The sequence below is a fragment of the Nilaparvata lugens genome, chromosome 2 (assembly GCF_014356525.2).
Source record: "Nilaparvata lugens isolate BPH chromosome 2, ASM1435652v1, whole genome shotgun sequence".
NCBI lineage: Eukaryota > Metazoa > Arthropoda > Insecta > Hemiptera > Delphacidae > Nilaparvata > Nilaparvata lugens.
In genome coordinates, this window is record NC_052505.1 from 67,376,019 (window position 1) to 67,401,455 (window position 25,437).

At 34.5% G+C, this 25,437-nt stretch overlaps 1 protein-coding gene across 2 annotated transcripts in view; it reads right to left on the minus strand.

Moving 5' to 3' along the window:
• Window positions 1-1,028: 1,028 nt before the first annotated feature.
• The window catches only part of LOC111063815 (dnaJ homolog subfamily C member 13), a 71,148-nt gene continuing 46,739 nt past the window's right edge, over window positions 1,029-25,437 (minus strand). Inside the window, exons 28-38 of one of the 2 annotated variants that reach the window (XM_039422529.1) lie at window positions 24,945-25,124; window positions 23,578-23,748; window positions 22,609-22,830; window positions 21,546-21,693; window positions 19,937-20,209; window positions 17,928-18,210; window positions 11,655-11,865; window positions 10,533-10,718; window positions 8,987-9,127; window positions 5,737-5,977; window positions 1,029-3,787 (exon numbers count right to left, since the gene is read on the minus strand). In XM_039422529.1, the coding sequence (XP_039278463.1) occupies window positions 3,696-3,787; window positions 5,737-5,977; window positions 8,987-9,127; window positions 10,533-10,718; window positions 11,655-11,865; window positions 17,928-18,210; window positions 19,937-20,209; window positions 21,546-21,693; window positions 22,609-22,830; window positions 23,578-23,748; window positions 24,945-25,124 (2,148 nt within the window). In that variant the 3' untranslated portion in view covers window positions 1,029-3,695. The remainder of the gene's footprint in view (window positions 3,788-5,736; window positions 5,978-8,986; window positions 9,128-10,532; window positions 10,719-11,654; window positions 11,866-17,927; window positions 18,211-19,936; window positions 20,210-21,545; window positions 21,694-22,608; window positions 22,831-23,577; window positions 23,749-24,944; window positions 25,125-25,437) is intronic. The other variant, XM_039422531.1, reaches the window with a different exon arrangement.

Sequence of the window (25,437 nt, forward strand, 5' to 3'; positions counted from 1 at the left end):
CAATGCTCTATAAGCTCATAAACAGCATGGATTTTCCCATCAATTTTTAAAAAGTTGAAAGAGCAAAAATATAAAAAAATGGTGGCAAACGTATTTTTTCAAAAATGTCACTTTCAATCTCGAAAACTAGAGGAGATATAAATTATAAAAGAAGTTGTAGAATGAATATTGTAGGAAATGATGTAAGCTTTAATTTGTTTCATGACAGTCAAGCCCTTAGGATACATAGTTTTTGAGTTTTATGCGAGAAATCAAAAAATGGTACCTTTAAACCACCCCCACACCCTAAGCACAGTGGGTAGGGGTGGGGAAGTTTGATATGTTTATCTCCATACAACCCTTAACAGAACTGTGGGGTCAAAAATTGTCTTCCAAACATTTCCCTCTATTCCCTTTTTTGAGCATTCATTGCCTGGACTAATAGTCCAGATAGTTAAAAACGATAGATAGTCCAGCAGATTTGCCCTAAGGCGTTTTATATTCAACAGGTTTCAAGGGGCTGTTCTGAAATAGTCTCTACAAACCACAAGAAAATGTGCACAATTCGTCAGAACATTTCGTGAAATCTCAGAAAGATTGTGATATGAACCTCAATAATAACCATTGGCTAGTTCAGTACGGTATTTTTACGAAATGGGAATAATCATTAAATTATTGGGATATCTCAATAATCATTGGCTGAATAATTTTTTGGTAACACCATAGTTAATCTTAAGTAAAATTTGTTTTGGAGCCCAATGAAACCAATTGAAGTTCATATATCTTCAATTTTTAGCTACAGTAACTGTGATATTTCAAAAAAATCAGAATTCAGAGCATACCATGAACTATCAGAAATAATTATTGCATAATACCGTACCGTTCCTCAATAATCATTGACTAAATGAATTTAAAAAGTGTAGAATCTTATGTAAAATTTGATTTGAAGTTCATATCTTCTGAAACAACCGCAGATGAACAATCGAAATAAAGAATATCAACTTTGTTAAACTCACATCGACAATACTTTGTAATAAATTAGAGAAGTGTTTTTTTTAAATAGATTTTATTAATCATTTCAAATATCTGTGAAACAAAATAAACAAGGAATTACATGATAAAATAATTTGAGGCTCTGACTAGCAAGGACATGCTTAGTTCACCTCCCCATTAGCTGTTAGTTCAACTAGTTCAATAATATAATATTGTTCAGAGAAAGCAATATAGCATACGGTATCGATATTAAAGAGTAAATAAATCTACTATACATTTTTGTCTGATTTGAATCAGCCAAATTTAACTTAATAAATTAAAACAAAATACATTGATAATTTAAAAAGTAGAAAATAATGGTTCTAATATCACACTTTCCATTCTAATATGAATGGATTATTTATGTGTTTGAAAACTGCGGTATAGCTCATCTGTACAATTCTATTATTAGAATAACAAGGAATAAATGGATCATTGCGCTACTTATTTTATAATATTATTATCAACCAGATCTTTTATTTGATATGATTTGCTATGATGATTATACATTATTTTAATTTATTTTAACAGCTAATTTATTTTCAATTTGTATTGATTAAAAATATTGCCCCTATTTTGGAAATAAGGCACTTCTGATATCGTTCTACTTGGAAATTCTGAAGAAACACCTCAATTAACTAAGAATATTAATAAGAATAGTTCAAACCGAAGGTTCGCAGAGAAGAGGTGATAATAAATAATCTATCATCAACGTTGTTAACTACAGAACTACAGTTTTCAGTTTACGTACTTTCCAGCCTGAAGAACATGAATTAGCTTGTAAACAAAATACAATACTTCAGTACTTTATTACATAAAAAATATAATATTTTTTAGTTACAAAAATATTAAATGGGCTATTTTTACACAATACATCAAGTAATGAATTCTGTAGAAAATATTTATATTTTCTTATGTAGAAAAAAAACAAACAAATAATAATAATGGATCACGAAAATAAAACCTACATTATAATCGATGATAATTTCATTAACAAAGCAGATTCGTGCTAAATAATTAATGGAGTACAAGCAAGGCACTCTTTAAACTAGCAGTAAATAATGCTAGGTCTTTATTTAATTTGGAATCAGATACAGTGAAGAATTATATCATGCACAATGAAACTTCAAATATAAAATATTTCCAAATAAATTACTGTAGTCGTGATCATGAATCACAAGAGTACATACATTATTAGGTTATTAAGGCGCTTTATATTATTGCTTTTCATTCAAAACCTGTTGTACAGATTCCGGAAAAAATCATTGATGGTTCATGTAGGTAAGTAAAAGGAGAAACCAATATTAAAATGACTAGATACGTTATTTATTTGGAAGTAAATAGAAACAACAATCAACTGAAGTTATGGATAGAAATTTTAGATTTTGTTCAAATGTTTCCGGGAAGACTAGAAATTCATAGATGAAACATTGGCGGATTTTGAGCCAACAACGTTAAGCTATAAACTAACAAAGCCCACATATATAATGCGTCAATAATGAACGTGATTTTATGGATTTCTGTAAAAATATTGAGGAAAATTAAATAGGATTGAAAAGCATTTCTTTCACTCAACTATTCCCAGTGTCTTAATTACACTATACTCATCAAAATAAGTTTCGAGTCATAGATATTTGGTTTTGAAATACATATTAGATACTTTCTAAAAGCACAAATTGTACTAAAACAAATTTGCATACTTTTTAAAATACAATTCATATTTTACCATCATGAAAAACCAGAGAACATACATGATTACGATAATTATGAAGCTTTATATTATTGCTTTTCATTAATTGTACATATAAATGCATTATTGAGTTACATTAAAAAAGAGCTGGTGAATACTTAGAAACATTACTAACACATAACAAATATTATTATACAATACTTCAACTAGATTTATATACATGCTCCATTGATACCGGTAGTTGTACAATAAACCTAATAATAATAATAATAATAATAATCATAGCATACTTTCTATAACGGAACTATCACTCCGTATAAAAATATATAACATTTTTACAAAATATACAGTAATAAATATGAATAATAATTTAAAAGGAATAATTGATGAATGAGTAAGTTTACCAGTAACATTTTAATGTTATATTATGTTCTAATAAGTATACTTTTTCGATGATTATGTTTAAAACATTTAAAATAATCAATGGCAAGTTTTAAAACAGTTGAGTTTTAGCAAATGGGAAACTAAATCAATAAGAAGATGATTAATGATTGATTCATCATGGGATGAATTTGAGATAATAATCTAAGATTGAGTATGAAAAAATTATGTTATAAAATAGAATGACACGTAATTAATGTAATTCAAACTACTGTCTCTCACAAACTAGCAATTTTTAAATTTGACAAATCCCGATTCTTTCAAGTCGATCACAGTATTGTGAATGGTGGGAGTTGAGTAGCATTAATATTTATGACTTTTCATACCCACCTTGCTATGTGCTTCACTTTCTACATTAGAGAAAGATAATGAAGACTATCACTACAGTTGACACCAGCCTTTATCTCTTCGGAATAAAAATATTCATAACATATAAATATATAACTCTATTAACCTATATCTACAACACATGGTTAATTAGCACCAGTGCGATAGTTGTTTTGATCAGCGAAAATGATTGTAAACCGAAGTTTTAAGCAAACGGAGATCCTCCTCATCTGCTGTCGTCTCGCCCCATCATTGGTGGGACACTGGGCATAGTTTTTGTAACACCCTGTGTCAGGTAATTAGCACGAGTGGGAACACCTGCAACAGAAAATATTTTTGAATGAGGAGACTAGAACATACAACATAATGATCACGCGATCAATCCACAATAAAGAATAGGGAATGCTCGGATTAAAAATAATGGAACTATCTAGCTGAATTGGATCATCGACATAATTATAAACCTGATCAAAATATTTTCATTCATCACTCAGATTGACATCTGTATAATTGAATATATATCACACAGATATAATTTTGTATAAATACATCTACTTTCTAAATCTTTTATTTTATTTGATCTAAGATGTTAGCCTAGTAGATCATTGTTGATGAGTGTTATAGTTCATTCATAGACTTGAACCCACCATTTTAAAACCACATTTCAATAACTCTGAACAATTGTTTTTTTTCATCAATTTTTCTCATTAATTTTATATTCTTGAGTGGATTTTCAGTTATATGGTACATTCAACTTGATAATATTAAATAAGACTGTTTTGGGCTTCGTCTGCACTAAATAAAAGAAGAAAGAGAAATCAGTCTTCAGATGTATTAGTAACCAACTGTGCTGGTTTCAACAGAGTACTGTAAGATAATAAAGTGGAATAAAATCAGTGTTTCTAAATTATGGAAAGTTCCACAAATCAAATTGTATCAATTGTTGATAAAATTGTATAATTGAAAAAACTATCGCCATAGTGAGATTCACCTAATCAGCATTCCTTGTAGATAACATAAGAATTGAAAGGAAGTAGCATTGGGTAATACGATGACATTGGTAATCAGCATTCCTTATAGATGATTCAAATATAATAATATCGAGTGACCTGGCTGGCTCAAGTCAGGTGTCACAGTTTTCAGGTCGCAACTGATCAATTTCAGGGCCTCTGATATTACCTAACGACTGATTTTAAGCAGCCGGGACCGACGACTTTACGTGTCCATCTGAAACACGGGAGTGGGCCAAGAAAAATACCTTCCTGGGCCGGCCTCTGAAATATGAGGCCAGCATCTAATCGAGGGGATTAAGACTACTCCTAAATAGATAATTCAAGTGTATTCACAGTCCCACGAAAGGTGTATCAGCCGAAGACCATAGATTCTACATCGAATTTGCAACAAAAAATGTCCCGTAAACTTTTCATATATCGACCTTAGTTTTCGAGATACATAGGTTTTTCGATATTTTTGAAAAACGTCAGTAACTAGAAAACTATAATTAAAAATCTAATTTTAAGGATATGGTTGGAAAGAAGAAGGAATTTACATTGATAGCGTATTCATAAAAATTGTTCCTTTGTTTGCTGTTTCTAAACTTCTTATGAGCATTCAAACTGTTTGAAATATGAATCTTATTGGAAATTTTTGTTCCTCATTCCAACCATATCCTTAGAATTGGATTTTTAATTATAGTTTTCTAGTTATTGAGATTTTTCAGAAATATCAATATATCTCGAAAACTAGGGTCGATATAAGATAATGTTACTGAACATTTTTTGTCACAAATTTCATGTAGAGTCTATGGTCTTCGGCTGTTACATAATTAGTGATACACCTGTATAAAAAATGACATTGGCCCATATGAATAAAACCAGAGCAAATGTTTCCTCTGCAATGTTTCCTCTTCCTCATACGAATTAGTTGAGCCATTTTACTATGAGCAAAAGGTGATGAGCTGCTCTAGACTAGACTCACCTTTTTTGAAGAATTTGCTTCAAAAGTTGAGCAAATGCTCTAGTTTATTCATAGAATTTTGAGTATAAGCTTTTACTTTTGAACAAATGCTCAAACTATTTTTTTGATGAGCATGAGCAAAAGGTTTTGCTCACGTTTATTCATAGAAAATGAAGCAAATGTTCCATATTCTAGAAGTATAAGCAAATGCTCAACTTTATTCATATGGCCCATTGGGTATTACGGTGAGGCAGAAAATCAGAAAGGATCTCTCTGCCAATAAAGTCCATGAAGCAATGCTGTTGACTGACCCTGTAAGAAGTTCTGGGAGGGTGAACTGGATATGAAGAGGTCGTGGTTCTGGTCGCGATAGGAGGCCCAGACGGGCGACTGCTCGAGCAGGCTGGTGACTGCCTTGCCGTGCTCCTGGCTCTTGGCGATCGACTGCAGTGCCTTCACAATCAACGCCTTGCAGCGTGCCGTGTTCTCTGCACCTTCCAGGCGGCTGTCCAGCATGCTCAGCAGGTACGGCACGAGGTCGGCGTTCAGCGCCTGAAACCACCACAAAACATTCAACAATCATCGACTCAACCGGTGGGTCGTGAAACATGGCCAGAGGGGTCCCAGGCTTGAAAGCAAAACAGTAGAATAAAAATGGGATTCTAACGACCCGATTTCTTACCTGACCGAGATGCTATCCCAGGTCACCCATTTTTATTCTACTGAAAAAAATGTTGATTTGAAATCAATTGGTTCAATTTGAGATTTATTAGTTTTATTTTAAACTGAATGTATCTATTGTGAGACCAAGGGGTGGATGGGTGGATGGGGTGTGGGAGAGAGCGGGATGGATAGAGATGGATGGAGGCGTGGTTCGGTTGAGGCCAGAGCCCGATTTGAGCTGTAGCGCTATTGGAGAGAGATTGAAGTTTAATATTAGCGCGAGGGCCATTGAAAAATATTTGACCTGCAAAAGGGGTCGAAGGTTTAAAAAGGTCGAGAAACTTTGGGCTTAGCAGGCTTAGCTAAAATCAAATGGGCTTCAAGTAATTGTTCTCACAAAGTAATGTCCGTGCTAAACAACGCCATTTTCTAGGTCCTTGATACTTGATGCTTAGACGCTTCCTGTGTGTATCATGAACGCTCTGACGACGCCACGCTCCGCTCCGCTTTCAGTGTGGTTGTACCCTGCCGTGCTACCAAATTTATCCAATTGGTTTGATAGCTTTCACCCATCACCTAAGGAAAGTCATCGGTTCCAAATATGCTAATATCTTGATAAATGGATCTAATGCCTATGAATAAGAGATCCAGTTCAGAGCAAATCAAATTATAATTTTCAAAATGATTCAAAAATTTCAGTTTACACCAGAACAAATAATCATGCATGGATCGAACATAGATTGAACATGATTGAGGTTACAAATATGTTTGATACGTCCATCAAAATAGATTCAAAAGCTTTCACAAAATCTCAGAAATTATTGTTTCAAATCAAGATCAAAATACACAACTTATAAATTAATTGTACTTATCCTCAGTTTACAGGTTTCAAGGCAGGTTGAAGGCTTTTAACATTAAACAAAAATTTTAACACAAAATGAAAAGAAAAATTGAAATCTTCATTTCACATATGTTCAATAACATCAATAAACTTTATAAAAACATTTAGATCACAAATAAAACATCTTAAATTTCAAATATTTAGAAAAACTTTCAACAGCAGACAAACACTCTTAACATTAGCCAGCCTTTAACAATGTTTATAGAAACGCCTGAGCGAAGTACCTGAAGTAAATGCCTAGAGCTTCAAAGCATAAATACGTCATCGATTGCCAACTAATAAAGAATACAAGTTTACAAACATTATATCTGTTGTTTAATACTCCTGATTATGTTATCTATTTAGAATGTGAGGTTGAGCTGATGTGGATTCATACTTTTAGGCTTCACTTAGGTTACTTGATTAGAGTGTTTAGTCTGCCGGCAGAGAGATTTCCATACAAAATTGCTTATGAATTTATTGTCAAGAAGTGCGGATGGTACAGAGTATGGATTGACCTCTGTCAGCGTTATGGTATAGAATGGAGTGACAGTGTTACCCACATGGATAGATGGGAGAGTTCTATCAACGAATTGCTGCAGAGAGTGAGTCAGAACATGTATGCGACGTGGAGAGAGCGTGCTGAACGGTCAGAGTATCATAGACTATACGCCTCTTTGATGTTAGACTTGCAGAATCGAGCCTATCTGAATGATAACTTCAAGAGAAGTTTTATAAATATTATTTTTAGGGCCAGAGCATGTATGTTACCACTCAACTTCAGGCCAGGGAGAGAAGAGAGTAGGTTTGAGTGCAGCTTATGTAACAGTAGGGAGTTGGAAGATGTAGTTCACTTCATGGGCAGGTGCAAGATATTGCGAGGAATAAGAAAGGCATGGTTTGGCAGCTCACAAGTTAATGAAAGCTCAATAATAGATTATTTAAATGGGAGAGATTGGAACAGACTCGTCGGCTTTCTTAGGGATGCTCTACGTTATAGGGGTTGGTTAGTCGCCGAATTCAATGTTTAAAATTATACATAAAACAGTATGATGTTTATATAGACTATTATAGATATATCTATATAGACTATTATATGATATATAGTATGTTGTACAGTTTGATATACTTACAAATAAGGGTTCTTTTCTCCACCTCTTCTCTCTAACTCAGTCGTTCTTTTTTCTTTTTTCTAATTTATGTTTTGTTTATTTATTAATTAATTTATTCATTATACTACTTCAGGAATGAATGGATGAATGAATGAGTTGAGAGTCCAGTTGTCTTTGCTCTAGTAATAGTGAGCTTAGTTTGGGTGAAACTGTTTTTCACTAAACTGATAGATAAGATTAATCTACTTATTCACGGTTGGGGTATTATCACGGTAGCCTGATCAAACTGAAGTTATCAATTATTGTAGGAAGCTTTAGAACAGAAAGATAAAAGTGGGCAGCTGCAATTATTACTATCAACTCGACTGACGGCCTCGGCCATGTCTATGATGATTGTTTTTCAAATTATTAAGATTCTTTCGAGCAAAGTCAACATACTATTTTTTCACATTCTTTGTACATGTTTTTTGCGTTGTTTATATATATATATATAAGATTGTTCATATCTATTGTTTTCAATAAAACTTTATTTTTAAAGTTATTTTAAATTTATTTAACCTTTATGTTGTTTAGAATTATCTTTTAATTCAGAAATAGAACTTTGTCAAAGTGAGTTGTTCAACATTTGAGTAGCTGATCAATTTCCGGTGAAAAGTTAAGTCCGCATATCGATTACACCGATATTTGCTATCAAGTTCTATTAATATTTTGAATAATATCGAATTGAAGATTCGATTTTAATCAAGAAAATGTAATATTACAACCCTAAGACATTTTCTAGCAAAACCAATATAATAGTCTCCAAAGTAATAACTGAAAAAAGAAAACAAAACAAATCAATGGAATCATAAAAATAGAGAATGTTTTTATTCTCATGGGAAAGTCTAGAATGAAGTAGATAATTACCTGTTCGATCAGCGAATCTTTCTTGGATAAGAAAAGCCTAACGAATGTTTCACAGCCTAGACCGACAACTTCAGTATGTTTCTGCATGGTGAGCTTCATGGGCTTCAATACATCTGTTCTCGCCAAACTCTCAATGCAGGCCTGTGAAGAAATTTCAAATGTTACAACTGGAAAGGTAATGATCAAAACAAAAAGAAAGATTTATCTAAAGTGTGTTATGATAGAATATCTAATGATAACGGGCAACTAAAAAAGGACATTATCACTTAAATAGCACTTGGAACATAAATATTGAAATTACTTGCACGATTGATCATTTGAGACAGCTTGTGTTTCAAAACACAATCTGCAAGCATCACCAGTATGTAGGAAATAACACACGGAACCACAAAACAAATGAAGACTCATATCGTATATATACCAGGCAATCTTAATGACATGATACAGCGAATGTGACAAGAGACCGATTATTATCAATGAAATGCTAGTCGCATTAATAAAGGCAAGTCATATCAAAGTAAAATGTCATATAAACGTTAAACTTTGATTTTTTCAAGAAATAAATTGTAGAAGAACAGATTGAGAAAGTTATAATTTTAGTATACCTATAGCTATACTAAGCTATAATTAATCAACTATAGTGAGCCCCCCGGGCTGAAGAATTTACCAATGTACCCAGAAAACATTCTATTGAATACATTCAATGTATTCTAGATAACTTGGAATTTACTAAAAATGCCGCTGTTATTCTGTCAGCAGTTCTATTGAAAGCAGTGAAAAACAAAACAAATAATAAAGTTATATTGAGTTTTTAATTGTATGCATAACCTATCTTGGTATGAATCATTAAATGCAATTAATAATCAAGCTGATCATTGTTTTGTTACTTCAATGATGATTTACAACAAATTCTTTAGTTATACACTTTCAATCATACCCTGTTATACATTCAAAAAAGACGAAGGAGTAAGTTTGTTGATCAACGATTTCGATCTGTAAAATGTTGAAAATTTGAAGCAATCGATAGTAATCGTCCGAGCGATCCCCCAACAAAGAAAGCTATAGATGCTTGTCCATTGCAACAGGTTCATAAGACCGTGCACGGCCGTCTCCGGCCGATCAATTTTTCGTTTCGAATTGAATTGGATTTTCCGGCTCTATCCGGCCGAACTAACTAGTCGAGTCAAGACAACTAAGTGTTCCTAACCTAAAATTGTTTCACAGTCTTGTTTGTTTGTTTTGTTTTTTGTTGAAGTTGTTCTGTTTTATAAAGTTTCAACTATGGACAATGAAAAGTTGATAAGTTTGATTCAATAGCTTGTTTCATTGTGGGATATGCTAGACAAAAGATATCATCGTCGTGATGTTCAAAGGAATCTGTAGACAAAGATTACTGAACAAAAAGGATCTGGAGGTAAGATTATTGCGATTGAATACGGTTCCAGTAGACGGCTACCCTTATGCTATCTATAGCTATACGAATGTTACTATAGCATATTTTCTATATGATGAAGTCTACTAATCAAACGAATGAGATTAGGCCTACCTCGCTCTTGGCCAGATGGTAGAGTATGCGGAAAATGGCGAGCGGTATCTGCGGGCGGTAGTGTGTGGCTTTGATCTGTGCGCAGACGCGCGGAATGTGACCGAGAGCGGGCACTTCGTCCGCCAACTGAGGCTGAGCCTGCAGCAGGTTAGCCAGCGCTGTCACTGTCATGTCCACTGTCTCAATCTGCAACAAAATACACTTGTTTCAGCTAATCGTACAAACAGGGACAGGGTTGCGCTCCGCATGAAATGTACAAACAATAATAATAACAATAAATAAGAATTGTGAAAGTAACACATAACCTAGCTACATATTTGGACTGTCGTATAAATTAAATTAGAATTGGAACCGTTTTGGGCTTAAGCCTAAGGTACTTTTCTGGAAGTTGTGTTATGTTAAGTGATCGGATAGGTATAAATAAATAATTTATGTACTTAACAAAATTACAGTACGAATTAGGAATAGGATTTGATCCTTATCAACTAAGATCACGTACAGCGTTTGGTTCTGTTTTCACTTGGAAAAATCGAACAACTAAGATCATAGTATAAGCTTGACCATCTTTGTTGAAATTCCTATCTAATTGTAGGCCTGTGATAATTTGCAGTCTTTTTCCATTTTATTTGATTAGCGTGTTTTTCCCTTTGGGGAATTATGTGTTGTAAAATGCTATCTCTTTACGTCTAAGAAACCAAAAAAATAAAATAATTATTCATTATTTTGTTGAAAATACGTGAATAATTTTCATCAGAAAAGAAAATTCTCAGCAAAAAAGTTTGTATTAAACCTGCAACCTTTGATTCATGAGCCGCGCAAAAACCAATAACGCCAAGGAATCACTTGGAGTAAGCTCTGATTGGGCTTTTATCTTTGCATAAACTTTGAAGCACAAATTGAATAAATTTGTTTTAATAACCAAATTTAATAATGTGTTGATTAATAAGAAAATAGGTCTATAATCAGTCTTGTTAAATTCAGAATTTTCATGTAAAATTGCAAGCTAAGCAGTTAATTAGTTCAGACGTGATGATGCATCATTCGTGTATTTCCTATCCCGTACATTTTTAAGACAATTACTTTCTTTATTAATAAGACAAAAACAAGATGTCAACAACTTACATTCAGCTGATCCTTGGACATTAACTGCAAGGCAAAGTCAAGGAGCGCTGATAGAAAGTCTTTGGGCCTTCTCAGTGCCCAGCCCGGGCTGTTGTTGAACAGACGAATGTACACGCCACCCACAACTATCTCTTTCTTCTCCAAGCTGTGAATCGCTTTGTCAGGTAACTTCAGCTGAGCATTATGGTTGATCTTCTGATTTTCATAGTGTCTGAAAAATCATCAATATAAGTTTATAGCCAAAAAAGCAGTTTCGATCCGAAAATTAAATAAAAGTTGAATTTCCCACCATCGATAGAACCCTCCCAGAGGGGCATTCTCCCAAAAGTCCTAAGAAATCCCCTAGTAGCTTTCCCCCCCCCAGCCCCCCTAAAACATGGAAAATGCGGGAAATCAATTATCTCGAATGACATATGATAGATTTTTTTTTGACTAATGGTTACAGAGATAATTGATTTTCTGTTTACTTACTATGGCGAAGAGAGTCAGCGGCACCGTACCGCGTCGGCTGTTTCCCCTTCCACGGCGTCAAATACATAACAATATACATCAAAGGGTTCGCAATGAGAGTGGCTACATTAATTATTAGGCTCATGTTTCTTTGAAATTACTTTCTTCGAAGTTAATCGAAGAAAACAAAAAAATCAAATTGCAAACCCGGGTCATTCCATGTCAAATCAACACAACCAATTTCCTCCACTATCTCAGATTTTGATGAAATTTGGTATACTCACTGAGGGTCCTAAAACTAAGAAAAATACAAAGTTTGAACATTTTTAGACGAACGGTTTTCAAAATATGACTATGTCAACTTATCGAAAAAACGCCAAAAATCAGTAAACATTCTTTTTTGAAATCGCTCTAGCAGCGGTCCTAATCAAGATAGAGGGCTGGGAATGGTGTCATTTTGCAGCATTTTCTATGCTCTTTCTTTTGATATGCAACACTATGAGGGTTATTCTGAAAAAATTTTGTCAAAATACTAATTAAAATTTAAATTAACATTTTTTTCAAAAAGTACATAATTGAAAAATTCCAAATTTTCACAACAACTACTTAGTACTATTATTAATATAATGGTGCAGTATAAATGTGGGACAATAATGGGTTCATTGTCAAAAAAATATATTTCTAAAGTTCGTTTTTCAAAAATCACCTTATCCTACCTACTATGTAATACTTTTTTTGCTGTAACTTATTTTGTGTTTAAAAATACAGAATGTTTCTTTAACAATGCAAACTAGTCCTTTGTAGCTAAACAGTATGATTATAATACCTTCAATGTTTCATTCTAAACTTACATTTTAAATATGAATAAATACTAACCTGAAAGCAAAATTTAGTCTTGCATTGAAACCAATATGCCCAAGAAATGTCTTTCTTCACTTCACTGATTTAATTTTATTAAAGCCATTTGTGTTTTGTTGATGTCTTTTTCTATCAGACTATATGTTCTTCCAGTTGGAGTAGATGGATTCACCTTGTAAAGAACATCCGCGACTGATACCCACAAGACATCCGCATGTTTAGGATAGGAGAATGATTTTGCTGGTCCACATGGATGTAGGAAAGTTATTTTCACTTCATCAAGTTCTTCATTTTTTTCTAAAATGTAACCAAGCCACCAGTTTTTGTCATACACAGCTGTGACATAGCCTGATATGTCCTTCAACTTTGGTTTGTCAGGTGTTGTTGTAACCTCTTTTTCCCAACCCTGTACATCATTTGAAAAGCTTTTTACAAATACCTTTGACTCAGAGATAGGAATGAATGCATGAAATCCCTGGGTTCCTTTTATTGTCAATGCTTTTTCAAAACGAGTTTTCAAGAAGGAATCTGAAGCCGTGTAATCTTCTTGTGATGAATAGGCAAAATCTACCTTAGTTATATTACTTACTGCCCATTCATACAGGTCTCGAGGGGTTTGTATCTGTTTGTCATATGGCCTTTGCAAACTTGCACGAGCTGCCAGTCTTTTAATTGTACCTCCTACTCCGTCACAAGGTCCTTTTCCATGTGCTGTTGCTGAAAAGTGCCACTCAGCTTTAATCTTGAAATCCTCCTCATGTAGGCATAGATTAAGAAAATTCTTCTTATTCTTATACTGAGCTGCAGAACCGTCAGAAAAATAATAAATCTTTTTTGGAAGCACTTGAAACTTGTTTCTTAAGTATGAAAATAGTTTTTTTTGAAAGGTGTATACAGCAATAGTATTGTGCTCCAGACAATCAGAAACAATGACAAAGCTCAGATGCTCAATTATGTCTTCCTTTCTGTAGTATATGACAAAAGGGTGTATAGTAATCTGTTGGCTTGTCCAGTGGTAACTCTGCGCTTCATCCTGTAGAACTATACTGTAATTCTCTGAGAAATCACATGTAACAATAAATTCTGATTCACTAAGAGTATCTTTTTTGGAGTTGAGGAATGCTGTTTGTTGCTTAGCAATGAAGTCATGCTTGATCAAAGAGGCCATCTTACTACAAAATAAATCAACAAATTCTTCAGAAGATTTCTGGACTATTTCCAGATTACACCGGTCAACTGACACCCACTGTCGGAATTGAACTTCTTCAATCAAATTTTCATCAAATGAATTTTGTAACATGTTTCGTATTGCTGTCTCCTGGGCAATATTGACAATCTCCCATATTACATTCAATTGTTGATGGGTTACAAATCATTAATGCGATACATTGTTTGTAATTTTGTATCTCAGCATCTGTAATTGTCTTCAGTTTTGTATTTTCTATCATCAACTTGACGTTTTGGTGAGTTGTGCAGACACATACTGAATGTGTACCACTCTGTCCAGCTAATATGCAATATTTAGGTCTCAACTCAGCAAATTTAGAGAAACCGATTTTGATCGTTGGGAACTTATCCTTGAAAAGTGTGTATGCCTCTTTCAGATTACACAAAATAAGTCTTTTTGAGATTTTTGATTTATTTCCATTTGGTTTTACAACTGTAAAACAATCTTTGATACCAGGCATTAACCTACTAACTTCATCATTTTCATAAAATGAATGTACTGCAGTGACTGTATCTATTGGTAAACTTTTACCTAGTTTTGGGTTTGGACCTTCCATAAATCCTTTTTCTTTCAACAGTTTTTTTGATTGTCGAACAATGTAATTAGGAGCATTAAATTCCTTCATTATTTTTCGTATACTCCAAGTTTCAGGCAAACTTGTAAGAATCATTGGATTTTTTGCTCTGCTATTGCAATTTAAAAAAATAATTTTCAAGTTTTGCAGAACTAGTTCATTAATATCAGAATCACTATCTGATGAAGTTTCAGCAGCAGCAAATAGTTTTCGTTTCATTGATGAGGAGATTTTCTGTACTTTTGTTCTAGCATAGTTCTTAGAAGAAATTTTCTTTTTATTGATTGGGGACTCACCTAGTTCATGAAGTGAAGCGTTTAATGTTTGGACGACTGTTGATGTTGCAGAGAAGTTTGGGTCATTGTTTGTTATGTTTACCTCGGATCCGGACGAATCTTCTTCTTCTTCTTTTTCTTCTTCTTCTTCGGCGTTTTTCAACTTTGTTAGGTTTTTTCTAAAACTATCACATATCACAGAGCCGTTGGGTATTTCTGGTAATAATTCAATCATCCATGATGTGGTACTTCTTAATTTTTTTCTGTCTCTAATAGAATGATTTGGTTTCTTAAATGGATTACAACACTGCACTCGAATAACACTGCACTTATTAGAGTCCATTATGATGAAATATAAAATAATAGTTTGAGTATAGTTTTGTTAAATTGAATTATATAGCTCAACTTTCAATTAATATGGTACGGTATATAAAATCTTTTCACTGAATGTCCACGTTGAATGAAGACACAACTGCATTCATCAACAGCTAGACATTGAATGAGGCTACAACAACAAGCAGCTACCGTACGCAAGTAGCAAATAACTGAGAGAAGAATGTTGTGTCATTTACAAAATGAGTAATCACTTATTGAAACTAATCAAAACAATTAAAACTAATTTTCTCCTGCATATCATGAAATAATATTATAATACTTGAATATTGTGTTATTGGTAGCCTACCGTACTTATTATATGCTTTGTTATCAAAATAATACCTTGAGTAGATATAAAAAATAGTATTTTAAAAAAATTGAAATACGACATTCCATGCAAATGATAGTATAACTGTTATGCTAGAATAGAGTGATTTTTAGAAAACAGCCTCTAGATAATTTTTTTTTTGGCAATGAACCCATTATTGTCCCACATTTATATTGCACCATTATATCAATAATAGTTCTAAGTAGTTGTTGTGAAAATTTGGAATTTTTCAATTATGTACTTTTTGAAAAAAATGTTAATTTAAATTTTAATTGGTATTTTGACAAAAATTTTTTCAGAATAACCCTCATAGTGTTGCATATCAAAAGAAAGAGCATAGAAAATGCTGCAAAATGACACCATTCCCAGCCCTCTATCTTGATTAGGACCGCTGCTAGAGCGATTTCAAAAAAGAATGTTTACTGATTTTTGGCGTTTTTTCGATAAGTTGACATAGTCATATTTTGAAAACCGTTCGTCTAAAAAAGTTCAAACTTGGTAATTTTCTTAGTTTTAGGACCCTTAGTGAGTGTACCAAATTTCATTAGAATCTGAGATGGTAAGATAAAATTTTTATTCAAAGTGTGTTGATTTGACATGGAATGACCCACCCCCTAAATTTTTACATATATATCATTTTTTCAAGAAAACTTCGTTTTATTGTTTAAAATCAATTGAATTTGACATTGAATAACTTTGAAACTGTTCGAGATATCATTGTGAGGATTACGTCATTCATTTTCTCTTGTAATTCCGTACTTTGCTTATTTTGTATTATTGTGTGTGAAATGAATTCTTCGTTTTATTAAAAAAATGAATGTAACTAATATTGTAGTCCATAATGTAAGGAATCGAATGACATATAATAGAATTCTTCCTGATCAATGGTTATTGAGATAATTGATTTCCCGTGATTACCTTCATTTTTCAACTTTGAGGGCGGCTAGGGGGGAAACCTCCAAGGGTCTTTTGGGAGAATGACCCTCTGGGAGGGTTCTATCGATGGTGAGAGATTAGATTTTATTCAATTTTTGTATCGAAAAAACCATTATTGACTGAGAGTAAAATAAAATGCTCCTGACATTGTTCTCGTGACAAGAGAAAAAAATAAATATACATCGATACACATGGATCGATTTTCAATCCAACGCTGTTACTACTTATTCAAGCATTTTCTGTTCACAGGAAATTAAAATTTTAATTCATTTCACACACAATAATACAAAATAAACAAAGTACGGAATTACAAGAGAAAATGAATGGCGAAATCCACACAATAATACCTCGAACAGTTTCAAAGTTATTCAATGTCAAATTCAATTGATTTTAAACGCAAAAAACAATGTGAAATAAAAGTAACACAATGGAAAATAATACATAATTGCTAAAATAATTATATTAATAAATCATACTAAAATGAAATAAATGAGATCCATTGATACATTGGAGATCTAAAAAATCTAAGTCACAAATTTCAATTCTTCAAGTGCTAGGTACTGACGTATAGTGTTATTAATAACTTGATTGTTACTAATGTTAGAAGTAAACACTCATAGTAACATCTACTCATATATTTAACACTTTCAACCATAAACTAGATCTGTCAGATTTTTAATGTACTCATTTATTTCATTTTTGTATGATTTATTAGTATCTTTAAATTTAAAGAACTTTGAAACTGTTTGAGATCGATGTGAGGTTTCAGCCATCCACTTTCTCTTGAATGAGAAAATTCTTTATTGATATGTAACATAACACGACCAATTGAAATGAAAAATTTAGATTCAAGATGATGGATCCGAGATGACGGACCAAGAATTTGAAGCGACTGAAAAGTAGTTGTTTTTAACTTGAATTGGCTCCCCAATGAAGTCTACTGTCAAATCATCATTGAAAAAGAAATATCAAGCTGTTTCCATAATTTTTACCAACCTGTATGAAAGCAATAAACGATAATTATTCAAAAACTATATTTATTTGAGTCGTCTAAGCCTTTTGTACAAGATTTGCGTATTTTAAAGATTTTAAAATTGTTTACCGAGATCCGAGATGGCGGGCCAAAATTTTGAAGCGACAGAAAATTAGCTTGAATGGGACCCCCAGGGAAAGCTAATGTCAAATTATCCTTGTAAAAGCTGTTTCCATAATTTTCAGCAACTCTGTACACTGTTATTTGTTGACTGACCTCCTGGCAAGCGCGGCAACAGTCTCAAAGACATGGCGGCGCGAGGCGGTGTCCCAGACGAGCTCGGGGTTCTCCTGATCGAGCTCTAGCAGACGGATGGAGTCGATTGGCGCGTCATCCAGGGCGTCGCAGATGGCGTCAGGCAGGAACTTGGCCAGCGCCAGGCGTACGCGTGGCCCTGACAGACTGTCGCAGCACACGCGCCCCAGCAGGCCGGCCGCCTCCACGCGCACGCTGTGGGCCTCCGCGTTGCACACCACGTGCAGCAAGTAGATGTAACCACCTGCAACCAAACCACACAATACAAATTAATACTAAGCCTAATAATATAGCAAACATTTTATAATTTAATCCGTAGTTTGGAAATAATGTAAAACTTTTATAGAACACGAGCAGGTGATACCTGTGCTGAGCTAGGGTCTGTTAAGCACAAATACCTAGATTGCATTTAGTTTTATAGTTTCCTGCTGAAATTAAAAGTATTAACATAGAGAAAAGATAGCAAAAACGATATCCCAAGGTATAGGTAGTTTATGTTCCAAAAAACAATGTTAACTCAAGCTGATAGTCCAAGTAGTTATTTCTTGTGACGCTATTTAATGCTGGTTGTCTCTCATACGGTGCTGTTCTTGCACTCTTACCCGGCCTAAACAGTAATAATAAACAGTAGTTAACAGTGATTGGCCTGAGTTAACAAAAGGTCGGCTTGAAATTTGGAACATAAACTACCTATACCATGGCCCCCTGTGGGTTGGGGGAGCTTTGAGTCGATCATCACACTCAAGAATGTGTTGAAAACCAGAATACACCCACAGTATCCATGCTTGTCGTAGGAGGCGACTGACATGGACCTCAAGGCAACTCCAGAAGTTGCCTTGCCTTCAAACCCAAGACAGGGCAGTTTCGGAGGGGCAAAAAGAAAAACCCAAGAGACCAGAGATGGGCGAAACCCTAGGCACAAATGTGGGTCAAGAGGCTGAGTCAGGGGGGCCGGGCGCCCTGGAGGCAGTTTGGCGTCCCCTCTCTCAGCGGAAGGACCTACAAAAAGACCAGGAGTGGACCTCACGTAGGTCACGAGTTTGTGGGTGGAGAGGCCAAAACTCACCACTGCTCAAAGAAGGGCGGCCATTTAGACAAAACGTCTTGGGAGAGGTGAGGCTTTTGACCCTGCAGAGTTTCGGAGGGGCAAAAAGAAAAACCCAAGAAACCAGTGATGGGTGAAAAACCAGGCACAAATGTAGGTCAAGAGGCTGAGTCAAGGGTGACCGGGCGCCCAAGAGGCAACTTGGCCGCCTCTTCCTCAGCGGAAGAACCTACAAAGAATGCCAGGAGTAGAATGCTCACGTAGGTCACGAGGACTAATCAGTCTGAAGAGACTGCCAAGCATATCACACTGGATTGCGACAAGCAACCAGGTGATGAATGGATGTTAGCATAGGGAAAAACTTCTGGTTCTTGTAAAGGACACAGGTATTGGTTTGCCTAACTAACATACTACTTGGGAACACAATAAGCTTCGGTTGACGTGTGGGGATCCTTGAATCCGTCCCTTCAAAAATAATAAACAATAAACCTATACCATGGGATAGCATCTTCTTATGCTATCATTTCTCTATTATACAACTATTACAATTTTATACGCAGTTTACAAATAATGGGAAGCTTCTATTGAATACGAGCAGGTATTACCCGTGCTCCGCAAGGGTCTGTTAAAGACACAGGCACAGATAGACTGAATTTAGTTTTATAGTTCCCTGCTCGAAGAGGATTAAAAGTATCAACAACTATAATAATTTACAATATGAGAAACTATTTGTGCTTTTATCTTAAATAAACATTGTATCACAAATTGAATATAATTGTTTAAATTATTGAAATTAAAATTAATTAACATTTTATTTTTATTTTCATTTTCAACTGATTTTTGTTCTGTTTCAATTAAAAGTAACGCGCAAAGTGAGTACCTACTTTAGATAGTAGGTGGGGGGAGAATGAATGCAAATAATTACCCTTGGCGAGGAGATCTTTGACAATAGCGGTGGAGGTGGTGAGCGGCCTGAGGATGTTGAGCGACACAGTGCGCCGAGCCGTCTCGTCGAGGGAGTAGATGACGAGCAGCAGGTGCACGAGCATTTGGGAGGCGGCGATGTCCTTGACGCACTCCTGGTTGCGTGTGATCAGAGCCAGCACATTCAGCACGTTGGCCTGGATGGGCCGGGCGCTGTCCAGGCTCAGCAGGGGGAACAGCAGGCCAAAGTGGCCGATGCACTGCATTTCAAGACCTACAAATTATAATTATTAAATTTCTGTCATCAATTATTATAAAATTAGTTGATTCTTATTTAGGTCCGTATGCACATGCTGTGTTTAAACGGAGAAATGTCAGTCAAACCCTGAATTAAGCTCATTATGATAAATGCAACCAATCTTCACTCTCTGAACTAATGACTTGGGCCCGGTTGCACACAAAACCCTGTTATATTTTAATGATGATTAGATACCACGAGGAAAAGACTCTGAATGCTTTTGAAGTGTGGTGTTGGAGGCGTATGCTCAAAATAAAATGGACAGACAGAGTTACGAATGAGGAGGTATTCCAGAGGGCGGCAGAAAAAAGATCTCTTCTGAATTTTCTCAAGGCCAGACGACATTCTTGGATTGGACATATAATAAGACACGACGCATTTACGTCAAGTATTCTGGAAGGTACAGTTGATGGACAAAGGGGTCGTGGGAGACCCCGGCTACAGTACTTAAGACAAATGACGAAGGATCTGGGTGCTATGAGCTATGAACAATGGAAGAGAGTAGCAATGGACAGATTTAGATGGAAGGCTGCCAACCAATCAAACGATTGAGCTGGAAGAAGAAGAGATACCACGAAACCAATCAGAGAAGGCTTTTTTTATAAGTTCGTTTACCTGATTGGTTCTCGTGGCATTATATCATGGTTAAAATTCAACAGGCTTTTGTGCAGTCGGGCCTTGATGTATTAGTAGTAATACCAACCTAAAATATTGAATATTTTAAATAATGATAAGTCAAATATTATAAGAATGAAAGTAAATGCTTTATTGCTTGTGGCTTTTATGCAAAAAAGGCGGTTGCAGAAAATTATTATTTTTTACAACTTGCTCAATTTTTATAGTAGGAAATCATTTTCTTTTTAATGTAGAGAATTTAACGAACATCAGTTCAAACTGAATATCCGGGCACCGAGCTTCGCTCGTTATTTATTTATTGATAAACACAACACAATTCTTTAAAATGATTGGGAAAGGACTAACAGGCACAGCCCAAAACTGTTCCTTCCCTGAATTTTTATTTATACACTATAAATAGTCCAAAAAGTAGGTTATGTACCAAACACTTGAATTCAGGTTCAATTTCCAGTCCAAACATTTGAAAAGAGAAAAGTTCCAATTTAGATTGTTTACAAATAAAATTGAATAACAAAATAACACTCACTAATCACTTGAAACTGTACGATAATGATTACTTTAAAAATGATTAACTTACTTATTACTTAGAGATCCATACTAAATGGTAGATATCAACAAAAAATGTAAATGAAATTCAATTTGCAGAGAAATGAAAAAAGTAAACTAATCGACTTACCCGGATTATTCTCGATGACGTTGTAGAGTGCTTGAAGCGCCATCATCATTCTGGACAATTCCTCAGGGTTTGAGGGATTGTTTTGAGATGGATTTGGATGGTGCGCCTTGATGTAATCAAGGAGATCGAGAACAAAACCTTTGCCATTCTGCAAAAAATGGATAAATCGGAGTTGACTAGAAAATAAAGTGCAAATAAATGATCTCAAGTACCATTTCTACTCTATTGATTTTGCATTTCGTAATGCCATTGCATAAGCATCATATCAAAGATAACATTTTAAACAGAGAAACACTAATTCTCGATAGCAGTTACTTGAATAATCTATCTTTTAAAATCAGAATGATAACAACAGAGATATTTTGATATCTTTGTTAAAGATAAAGCCTTATTGTAAAATTCCAATTCTACAACATTTCTAAAAAGAATTCAATAGAGCCTTCCTTTAGTCATGAGGTTAGTAGAATAAGTAGTAGGTTTAGGAGCAAATCTACCAAAACGAAAACTTGGTTTGAGCGCCAGTTGATTCTAAGTAAACAAAAAATCATATTACAAAACCAATTCAAAATCATCTGACTTAGAACCAACTGCCGCTCAAACCTAGTTTTCGATTTTGGCGAATTTGGGCCTTAGTCACTAGAAGATTGTCAAAGTATATCTTTTTAATAAACGTTTTTTCTATCATAAATGAACTGGAATCACTTTAGGAAACTGGAAACTGCTTAAGGAAGGAAGCTTTTTTCACTCAATAAACTTTTTTCTATTCTATATTCACATCAACTGGCATCAGTGCTCAAGGTAGCTTTTTCTATTATATCGCTATCAACTGGCACCTCTGTAAATTATGCAATGGATGAAAGTTTATATAAAAACAACCAACAACACTCCAATTTAAAATCAATAGACAATGTATATTAAACGAACAAACCAACTTCAAATCCCACATCCTCTTTGATTACCTTCACAGCCACAACAAACCCAATAGAATTGAATTGCTAACAAAATCTATCCAGAAAATATATTACTGTATAAGAATATGATAAGAACTTTGAATATGAATTACCTGTATAGGAAATGTGGGTTGTTCGTTGTAGAGTCTTATGAAGACGTTTCCGATGATGAGCTCGGAGGTGTAGTTGGAGAACTCGAACGAGATGAGGTCGAGCGAGTCCTCGTGCGGCTGCATCGAGCGGCGCTCGTCCAGGAAGTCATTCAGCTCGGCTCGGGTCGTGTTGTCCCACAACAGGTACGGCGTTTCACTATTCACTGTCAGCAGTTTCAATAACTGCAAAACGCAAATAGCGACATCATTATTATTGAATTTGTATTGACTAAAGAACGTCAATATTTTCATTATAAGAACGATGAGTTGACATAAATTAGCATAGAGAAAAGATAGCATAAATAGATATCCCATGGTATAGGTAGTTCATGTTCCAAGTTTCGCGCCGATTTCTCGTTAATTCAAGCGGATTACTGTCCATTATTACTATTTTTTGGCCGATATTACTATTTTTTTGATATTAATTTATTGATAAAATCACAATCTGCATTACTATTCAGATTCATGTGCATGTTACCCCCGTTGTGAGGACGACTACTTTAAGAGCCGAAATCCTCTAAATGCCATTTATAAGTTCAAAAATCGCTTCCCGGGAGTTCGGAACCTACCTACACCTAGGTCCACTCCAGCTCTCATCATTATTAGTTGTATTAACCACGCACAAATCTGGAGCTCATGTGGGCACCATACTCAGCAAAAAATTTCAATTCTCATCCTGTTATTCGTCACATCATTGCTCAACAGTAATATTTTGGCATGTTCAATTTTCTATTTCACAATATGCTCCATATTATATGCTCCTTATAACAATAAGATTGGCGAGGTGCCCATGAGCTTAGAATCATCAATTTCTTATTAGCTATAAATTATAGTACCATTGATCCAGTTAATATTATGCAATGTAAAAGACAAGCTAATTAATTGAATTTAAGTGTAAACTTGGAATAAAATATTCCATCTGGTTCTTACTTCTTCTGGTTGTTCATTAGCAAACATTTGAGCCAGGTATGGCGTGAACAATCGGTTGAAAAGTTCCTGGATGACAGGATTTCGTGGACTTTCAGATTCATCTGTGTTGTGGTATCCACCCAATCTTGCGCAAGCTTTCACCGACATTTTCGCCAAGTTATTGGCCAGCTCCTGCAACAATAAAATACAGATTTTATGCAAGATCTATCGAAGAAGTCAATATTTATTACAAATCATACTTGTGATGTAGAAACAGTTTGAAATTCTGCGAAAGAGTCAGATGAAAAATCAGAGGACTTCCATCTTATTTAGGCCTGGTTTCACCTATACATTTAATGGTCCATTAGATTTAATGAGTGCTCTAGGAACCTGGACTTGAAGAGACAAAAATCTTTTTTTGGGTAGTTGAGAAGTTGATATTGTGGTAATTATTCATATTGAATGAAAAAGACTAAGAAATTGTCAAAGTATCAATAAATCTGTGGTTTTTGACAATTTCTTAGTCTTTTTCATTCAAGACAAAAATCCGTCAAGAAAAAAGTAGGAAACTTACTCAAAAATACAAAACAGTCTGTGTATTTTTTCAATTTACCAACTGTAGGAAAACTTGGATAATATTAAAAATTACATGGATTCATTTGGGACAAAATTAAAAATTCAATTCAAACTGGAATGCATGAATCCATGGAATCGTTCGAGTTGAATTTAATAACAAGAAAGCTAATTAAAGCTTGAATTTTAGAACACTTATGAAGTTGTAAATGCACTTACTATTAGCAGTGATGATGGTCTCGACCTGGCGCGTAGGCCATCATCAGACTGAAGAAACTAACTCTATTCAGAACGATGGTCACTGCTAATAGTAAGTGCATTTTCCACTTCATAAGTGTTTTAGAATTCAAGTTTTAAACTAATAGTAAAAAATATGAATAGACAACACAGCTAATTAAAATTATTGTCAATTGTGAAAGAATAATATGATCATTATATTACATTTTTAAATCGTCTCAAATATTTAATAATATCAAAATAAAGTTGAAGATTGATTAAATTACAAGTTAATTTAGAATAAAATGATAAACTATAAATATATGTGTTTTTGGTCTTAAATGAAATTGTCAATTGTGGAAGAATAATATGATCATTATACTGCATTTCTAAAGTGAAATGAAGTGAATCTTCTAAATGAAAGTGAAGATTGATTAAATTACAAGTTCATTTAGTATGAAGTACCTGGTTGTTGGCCTCCTCTGAAAATATAATGATAATAATATTATCATTAAATTATTGATTATTTTTAATCTCACAGATTTATTAATATCAAAATGAAAGTGAAGACTTATTGAATTACAAGTTAATTCAAGTACCTGATTGTTGGCCTCCTCTGATCTTTCGACACCGCACTCCTCCAGGGTGTAGTCGTAGTTGAAGAGGAAAGCCAGCAGGTGCCAGAGCACACCCGCACGCAACAGTGCATGCTGCAGCCTCGTATCGACCGCCAAACAGCTCATGCACTCAGCTGCTTCGAAACACAGTTTTGGTAGGTTCTGCAAATTAGAAAATCAAATAAAAATTACACAACACATTCCAACGATAGTTATTTACTAAAGGTAAAAAATATTGTAGCAGCGAAGGTAGCTTCAAGCTCGACTGTTGAAAATAATGTATGTAGTTAAATGGGTCAAAACATACCACTCCACTCGAGGTAGATAAATAACAGGTATGACGCTCGTCATCTAATCAGAGCTTTTCATGGTCGATTTTATTTTGCGTGACGTTCAACTTTCCCGATATCAATATTCTCTTATGCGCTCCACTATAGTATCATAGTAGAAAGTCAGGGAGCAAATAGGGATATGA